General features: G+C 44.4%; 1 protein-coding gene across 1 annotated transcript; it reads right to left on the reverse strand.

The window, feature by feature from the left end:
- Positions 1-4,823: 4,823 nt before the first annotated feature.
- LOC109174932 lies at positions 4,824-8,027 on the reverse strand. Its single transcript, XM_019324174.1, has 2 exons — positions 7,696-8,027; positions 4,824-5,373 (listed from the first exon to the last, which is right to left on the reverse strand). Exons 1-2 carry the CDS (start codon positions 8,025-8,027, stop codon positions 4,824-4,826), a joined length of 882 nt encoding a protein of 293 aa, XP_019179719.1.
- Between the last annotated feature and the right edge of the window lie 1,028 nt (positions 8,028-9,055).

Raw genomic sequence — 9,055 nt, forward strand, 5'->3', positions numbered from 1 at the left:
ATCAATATCCAATACAATCCCAAGGCATGCAGACCACTACAGAGCTAAAACTAACTAAGCTAAGTCCAAGGCTCTAACTAGCGCGCTCCGAAGCTAATGCTCATCACCTGAAAAACGTTCGGTATAACAACCGTCAGCGAATAATGCTGGTAACCCACTCCAACGCGTTAAGTACAATATAGGTAGATATAAGAAACTCATTTTGAGACTGGAATACATATATACTTACGGGACTCTAGTTTAAATCCAAGATCAAGACTCAAGCTAGGCATATAACAGACTCAATATCATAGAATAATCACAAGAACTAATAGACACCCTAACCATGCAATGCGAGACATAACAGGTAGATGAACATGCAAATCACTAAGGCATTCAATACAATCAATTAGCATGTAGTCAACAAAGCACACAATTCATCCTCCTACCTTATACCAAGTTCCAACCGTATAACTCCCCTCCGTCCTTATATCAATTCCAACCTATACCTCCAGGCCACCCTTATATCCCCACCCCTTATGCCTCTGGGCAACTACATGCCCCCACCGATGAACCCACCTTATAACCTTATATAGCTCTAACATGACACTGCAACACTTATATAGCTCTAACATGACACCGCAACACTTATAACCTGACCCAATACTCAACGGCAAGCTAGTCGAAGTTGGGTGTGTGCCTTTAGCACAGTCACCGCTATGGCCTGTACCTTTAGTACAATAACCGGACATATGTGGTGCCAACCACCAACAGTTTATTTTCCACCAATCACAATCTCATCGATATCATTATCATCATCAGTCACACTGGCCATTGCGCAATGACCACGATACTCATCATCATCAATCAATCAACACATAATCACATAACAAGCAAGACACAACAACAATGACACGTATCACACATGAAATCCTAGAACGATGCCTAAAACACCAAACGGAACTCATACACGACAAACGGGGTACAACGGGACACAACGGAACACGGGGAAACATCAAACGGGGAAAAACACCACGAACCACGCCGGGATTCCAGAGGGTAGGTGGCGGGTGGAGGACCACCCGCCGGCGTCGGGTCACTATTCTAGTGGGTTGCCGGCGGGCAGATCATCGCCCGCCGGCTGCCCGCTGGAACAGTAAAAACGGGCAGCGGGTAGGTGGTGGGTGGTCAGTCCCACCACCTCCCCCTCACTGATACACAGACAACTTTATGGTCTCGGGATCCCCTGTGGAACCCGAAACCATGTCCAAACACATTCAAACACATAACGACAATACCACGTATTCAATTAATGGAATTAAACGAAGAATCACAACCAATACGATCAAGCACGACTCCTAAACATGCCAGGACCTAAGATTAATCATATATCGGTTCAGGAGCATCCGAAACCACAAGAACATCAAGAAATCTATATGCAAGTCCTAGACACAAGTCCTAGGCTAGACTCAACACCCGATCATGCGAAATCCCACCCCAAATATACCAAGAACATCATAATACGGAATCCACGTAAAACCCTAGGGCTCTAGACATAATCAAAATACAAGATCATTCACATAATTTATCATGGTATCAAGAACATCAAGATTGTCACATAAACATCAAGATTATCACATAAACACGATATAATCCCTAGGCAAAGCTCTATCAAGACTCAAGCACAGAATCATCTATCAAAGGAGCCAATGAATAAGATATAGCAAGGAAAATAGGTTTTGTTGAGACGTGGGTTACCTCTTAGCATTAATCAATATCCTTGGCTACTAAGGTTCCTTCTCTAAGATCTTTTTCCCGTGGGTTCTCTTATGTTTGGTGGCAAGGGGATTCCTGTGAGTATCTTGTGTGGTAGAATTAATTGTGGTAGGGTTTCTAAATGCTTATTAAGTCCATATATATATATATATATATATATATATATATATATATATATATATATATATATATATATATATATATATATATATATATATATATATTTAGGAGTCCTAACTAGGGTCTGAATAGTAAGGATCCACCTACCCCATTCCTTATAGGATTAGGGATTTGAGTTTTAAGGATAAGGGTCCATGATCCATGGTGGGCCTCATCAATTAATTAAAGGGGATCATAACCCAATTAAACCCTTTCTAATTATTATTAACGCAATCAATTAAATAATTAGTCTGGGGTTTAGAGGCCGTAACACGGGGTGTTACACAACTCAAGAAGCACAAGGTGCAACCCCTTTGACTTAAGTGACTAGTCAAAATCTAGTCCCTCGACTATTGAATTTCAGGATTTTTAGGAATAAATTAACAAAGAGACTAGGATTAATTCTCTAATTAATCCTTGATTAGAGTTTGGATTTAAGGGGTGTCACATCCTCTCCCCCTAACACGAAGCTTCGTCCCCGAAGCTTGGGCACGACGAGTTCATTCAAACGGGTAATAACGAATCAATCAATGTGACAAAAGGAAAATAAGAATACCATTTAACCAAATCTTCAAGGTTCCAAAAGGTGTAAGGTTTGCAAAAATCCAGAAATTGCAAGGTTTCAAAAGGTCACAAAAGAAATTTTCTTGAGCACACAAACGCTAAGGCCAAGACAACGACAACTAGAAGCCTTTTAAACCACGCCTAAACTCAAACAACTGAATTCTAACTAGGCAAAACACTAAACTAACTATCCAAGCAACAAACTAACAAACAAGATAAACAAGAAAGAGCAACAAGCACAGCCAACAAGCAACAACTACTAAACGACAACAACAAACGAGAAAAGAAACGAGCTTACCCCAACTCCAGGCCTAAGAGGACTCATCCTCCGACTCCTCGGCATCCTCGTCTGAGTCTTCCTCAGCTCTACCACGGCTAGAACCGGCCTCCAACTTGTCCAACCTTCGATTGGCGGCAACGAACTGAGTCTTCATGAAATCAAAACCTTCCTCAATCATCCGGTTCTGCTGACGAAGAAGGGTGACCACACGTTCCTCGTGTGTCATAGCATCATGCTCCTTTTTGGTTCTCACCTCCTTTCTCCTTATGTTTTCTTCACTTTCGGAGTCGCTCTCCTCGACCTCCTCTGCTTCTTCTCCTCCTTCTTCCTCTTCCCCTCTTCTTCACCTTCACTCCCAGCATCTCCTCCCAAACTCTGAACCGCGAGGTTCAAATTTCCAACAGGAATCTCAAGCTCTGCAACCAGCGAACTCCTCTCGACAGGGTCTTTTCTGGCGACTTCTTCAAGAGTGATGTAATCAACATCATCCAGCTGAAACAGGTTGCAACTGCGGAGGTTTGTGGCATCCAAAATCATCTTTCCCACTGGCTTAGGCACACAACCTTCAACACTCACCCCCTTCCTAACGAAGATCCAGCTTAGGACCATGCCATAAGGCAAACTCTTGCGATTATGGTCTCGACAATAGACCATGTGTTGCAACATCAACGAAGGAAAGTTGAACTTTACCTTATTCTTCAGACAGATAGCAAACGTGCACTCCAGCTTACCCAGCAAACGACTCTTATTGTTATTTGGCAACAAGCAATCAGAAACGAGCATGACCAAAATATTTTACTCAGTAGATAACCACTTCCTCTCCGGCCTCGTGGCCTGGGTGAACCCACTAGCTCTTCCCAACAGGTAACTCAGATAATTTTGATAACTCATGTTGTTTGTCTCAATCCAATAGTCACCACTATATTGCGAGACTCCCGTGGTTGTCAAACTCAAAAGCTGAGCCAACCGCTTCTCGGTCAAGATAATCCTCCCACCTCCCACCTTAGAGGTAACCTCCAACCTTCCACTATCTTTAGTCACATTCATGTGACGGTAGAACTCTTTCACCAAACTTGGGTAAGTCTCGGTCCTAATGGAGAGATACCCATCCAACAATCCTTGGTAATTCAACAACTCCAACAAAGAACTCGAAAAAGAGTCGGGATCAAAAGCTTTACCTTCCAAAACTAGGTAGTGGGCATCCACCCATTCCACTCTTCTCACGGATTTAGACGTCCTAGGCATGATTATGAGATGACCCGAACTTCTTCTTCTTTTTCTTTTTCTCTTATTCTCGGCTTGCGGCTTCGATTCCGGCTGGGCGACGACGAAACGACGACGGGCGGCTGGTTCACGGCGGCGAAGCTCGGCGAAGGCTCGCGGTCGACGGGCGGAGGAGATGCAATGGGTAAGGGGGGTGGGGTGGCAGCTACTTGCCGGTGGATGAGAAGGAAAGAGGAAAGGGTTTTGGGAATTTGGGGAAATTTGGGAAAAGAAGATTTTAATTTGGGGATTTTTGGGTAAGATGGAAATTGTAGATTAAAAGGAATTTAGGTGGGATAAGGTTTAAGAAATACAATTGGTCTAGATGGTTCAAAGGTTGGGTTAGAAATTTGGATACCTAGGTTCAAAACTTAGTGGTTATTTAAATTAAATCGTTTTAGCTTTTTAGGCTTCACTTGTAGAGATTTCCTAATGGTTGACTATTTTAAATTTTAAGTTAACAAATTAGGCTTAGACGACCAAAAAGAATGAGGTTTGAATTAAAAGTATACTCGTAAGGCTTTGGAATTAGAACTAACATTAAACCACTCATAATTAACTAGCAAATCACAAGGGAAAACTCACTCGAAAGATACAAGAGGATCACACAGCAAAGGATAAGGAAAACACAAGAAAGGCACACTCTCAAGGTAAAGGTAAGTTTAAGAAAGGTTACCTGCCGTCTCTTCCTCCACCAAACCCTCAGACTCGACCTGTGACCGGCCCATCACGAACACTCAGCCCGAAGGCTTCGCCCCAGCTACACCTCGACCGGAACTCCCTCCCGAGGGCCCACTAAGTCTCACACGAAAGCTTTGTGGCCTCTTTCCCCGCACTTGAAATATCGAAGTGCAAGTCCATAGCAATCCTTCCCTACATGATCCTTCCCATATCTCTTGCATGCAAAAGTCCTCTCTTGGGCTCCACTCTCGACCCGAGTTGATCCTTGAGGCGGAGAGGGTGCGGGTCTGGCTCGGAAGTCTTGTATCGGCTTCTTGAAACTGTAGGACCCACTTCCTTCATTTATCTTCTTGGCGAACTCGAACGACCCTCGCTGTAGCTGTTGCACTCGATACAGATCGGCCACGCTCAGATAAGTCTCCTTCAGAGTTCTAGGCTTGCTCACAATTAACGCCTTCCGGGCTTCATAGTTGAGCCCTGCCACAAACTTCTCCACCTTTGCTAGCTCGGTGGGGACCAGCATCCCAGCAAAATGCGCAAGCTCCAAGAAGCTCTTGTGGTACTCCACCATAGATGACAACCCCTGCTGAAGGTTCAAGAACTCCTCGTACAAGGCGGCTCGGACGTGCGATGGATAAAACCTCTCCCTCATCCTGTCCTTCAAGGCTGACCTGTAACACCCCGTATTACGAGTCCTAAAACCAATTAGTTAATTAATCAATAGCCCAAGAGAAAGAATAAATTATAATGATTAATTAGGGAAAAAGGCCCACCATAGTCCGTGGGCCCTCATATATAAACCCAACCCCTAATCCCAATAGGATTAGACTCTAAATAAGATCCCTAGATCTATAAATAGAGAACTTAGGAGGCACCTAGAATCCCCACCGCAATAATCTCTCACCACCCAAAGAGCTCCAAGAATTCCCCTAGGAGAAATCAAGAAATCAAGAAAGCTTAAAGAAAGATCCTTCATAGCCAAGGAATTAATTAAGGCTAAGAGGTAACCCATGTCTCAACAAAACCTATTTTCATAGCTATGATTCCCCCTTAGGGTTTCCCCCATATTATTGTGATTGGCGAGATATGATGATGATTATTGATGTTTGATGTGATGATCCCATGAGGGATCTTGATAATCGTGATATTGGGAGATTCTTGATAATTAAGGAGTTCTTGATGATTATATGGAGTTCTTGATGATTATGTGTTGTTCTTGATAATTGTGTGACGCTCTTGATGGTTATGTGTTATTCTTACCGAATCTTGCAATTAGAAGACGAATCGTATCCTTGTTGATATAAAAGTGATTAGAACCCTAGGTTGTATCGTATGTTATGATTCTTGGATTGTGGGGTGGGGAAATCGCATGTTTGGGTGTTGATTATGTCTAGAAAAGCATGATAGGTTATGTGCCGTTCGTTTCTTGTATTTGATCCGTTAATTGTCTACGTGTTGTCGTTAAATGCGTTGTAAGGTGTCTAAGCATGGTTTCGGGTTCCACAATGGGTCCCGGGGCGCAAAAGTGTTGAAAAGAGTCAGTGGGGGGTAGGTGGGGGGTAGGGGACCCGCCACCTACCCACGGCCGTGAAACACCGCCCGGCAGCGGGTAGCCGGCGGGCGGGCAGCTGCCCGCCGGCGACCCGCTGCCCGGAACAGTACTTTCCGGCGGGTGGCCCCCACCCACCGGCTACCCGCTGGAATTTCCCCCACCTTGGGTTCCCGGCTTCCCCGTTTGATGTTCCCCTGTTCCCCGTGGTGTCCCAACGGACTCCGTTTATCGTGCCTATGTCTAGTTTGATGTTTCGGGTACCGTTTGTAGGTTTATGAGTCTATTATATTGCATGCTAGTTGAATTGGTATCCCGTTGACCTAGGTGGAAGGAGTATGAACCCCTTAGGACTATTCTTAGTATGTGATGGATCACGCATAGGTTTTGTTATGCGCTTTCTCCCCCTTCCCAATGTGTAATATGGGTTGCATGTGCTTGCTATGTGTTATGTGTGGGTGTTACCCCAATTCGGTGGCGATCGGATTGGTTATCCTGAGCTGCGGTTCAGAAGCTGGCTGCGGTCAGATTGATACTCTTGGGCTGCGGTCCACCGTTTGGTTGCGATCAAACGTTTGTATACGAGCTGCGGTTCGTCCTCTTTCCTGGCTGCGGTCAGATGACATTCTCTTGGGCTGCGGTCCACTGTTTGGTTGCGATCAAACACTATGATGAGCTGCGGTTCATCGATCGGTTGCGATCGACCCCTCCGTGTTGCGATATGGGGCAGGGCGCTGCGGGGCCGTGTCAGAGCTATATGCGCTGACCCTCATGTATGGGCATGCGATTGGTCCTGTGGCGCCAACAAAGTGTGTTATGTGTTGTGACATGGACGAGTTGTGATTACGAGTGTCTTGGGGGATGTGACTATGGGATTTATATTGGGGATTGTTCATGTTGGGTTATGATCATTGTTTATGCTTTGCCTTATCTGTTGTGAACTGCATATGCTCGTTATAACAGTTGCTTGTGTCTGGCCTTATCTGTCGAGTCATTCCCGATTTTAAAGCTAGAGTTCGTAGGATATATCTTCATGCTCAAAATGGTTTTTGTATATCTATATATATCTCTATATGTATTGTATTTCAACGCGTTGGAGTGGGTTACCAGCATCTCTCGCTGAACAGATATATTTGGCTTTCAGGCACAGAAGATTAAGTCACTGGAGCGCGCTAGAACTTGGAGTATAGAAGTAGATAGTTTTCCCTTTTGGCCTGCGTGCCACGTTTACGTAATTACGCTTTGAGGATATTAGTTAGTTAGCCTGTGCACTTGGGTTCTCTAGCCCAGGTTTAGCATAGCACCCCGTACGCTTGTATTTATTTCTTGGGATTTAATGAGATTCTACCTTTATTATAAGTTTAAAAAGTCTTGAAAATCTGGGGTGTTACATGACCAGTCGAAACCAGGCTCTTCTTGACACGCGGGACCCTCGTGCACCCACCAGAGATCAGCCTCGTGACTGAAGTAAAAAGAAGCCAGCTCCACTCGGCGATCCTCAAGGCAACCCACAATGGCGATGATCATATCGAGGGACTGGATCCACTCCTCGAGTATCACGGGATCCTCCTCTCCAGCGAATACTGGTGGCCTATGTCCCGAGACTAAACGATGATCCCGATTCCCGCCAGGCGGCGGCGGAGGAACAGGGTTGTTGTTGTGCAGAAGGGCTTCACTTAGCGTCTGCATCGTTTGTGTCAGATGCTGCAAGTTCTGAGCCACCTGCTCGTTGGTCGGCGTCTCAGGCGTACGGGCGCGGTGACGAGGCAGAGCCATGACGAAACTTCTACAACAACAACACGGTTACGGAAGGCACAAACAAACAACGCACCCTACCTGGCGCTAACTACAAGAATGCTAAAACGAAACAAAAACAACAAAGCAAACATAACAAACGGTAAACAACACACAGCTAACCACGCGTCCTAAAAGTCCTAAGTCCTAAAGAGTTAAGTACTTAAAGGTCGTCTTATAGTCTCAAACGACATTTAACTTCTTAAAGTCCAGACTCTAACATCCTAGGCTCAAACCTAGGCTCTGATACCAACTGTAACACCCCCGATTTTTACCACATTTTTAAAACCTAAAAAGGCACGAGATAAGCAACCTAAACATCCATTAAACATTAAGCGGAAGCAAGTCTAAACGGGGGTATTATGCCACATCTTAAAGTACTAAAGATGCACAGGCGGGAAAACTAAACAATTTAAACAAGTCATAAAGTGTCAAGGCACACAAGCCGCTCAAAAGGCTCACGGGCCATCAAAACATAACGTCTAGACAAGGTGACTAAGCTATCTATCGTTCCAAGTCTAGCGCTCTCGGGCATCTACTCAAAACCTGTAGAACAAGGGAAAAACATGGGGATTACACCCAATCAGCGAACATTGCTGGTAACCCATCAATACGCGTTAAATAGCATATATTGATAAGTATAAGTCAAAACCATTTTGAAACGGAATAGAGTATATATCATTTCAAAAGCCATAGAGAGAAGTAAACTTCAGGGACTCATTCACACTCACAAAAGGAAAAAGGAATCACCATCCTTACAACAATCACAAGACAAGAACATGAAAGACAATACAACTCAAGATGCATTCTACTGATCACAAAGTAAAATACATCAAGATATGCTCATTAGCAAAGAATACACATTCACACAACGACAACTACATGCCACAGCGACAACTACATGTCACAAGTTTCATAGTTCCAACCTTATGCCCTGTTCCAACCTTATGGCTAACCCCGACCTTATTTCAGTTCCAACCATTACCTCCTAGTGCCACCCTGTACTTCTG

Source organism: Ipomoea nil, unplaced genomic scaffold, assembly GCF_001879475.1.
Source record: "Ipomoea nil cultivar Tokyo-kokei standard unplaced genomic scaffold, Asagao_1.1 scaffold0672, whole genome shotgun sequence".
NCBI lineage: Eukaryota > Viridiplantae > Streptophyta > Magnoliopsida > Solanales > Convolvulaceae > Ipomoea > Ipomoea nil.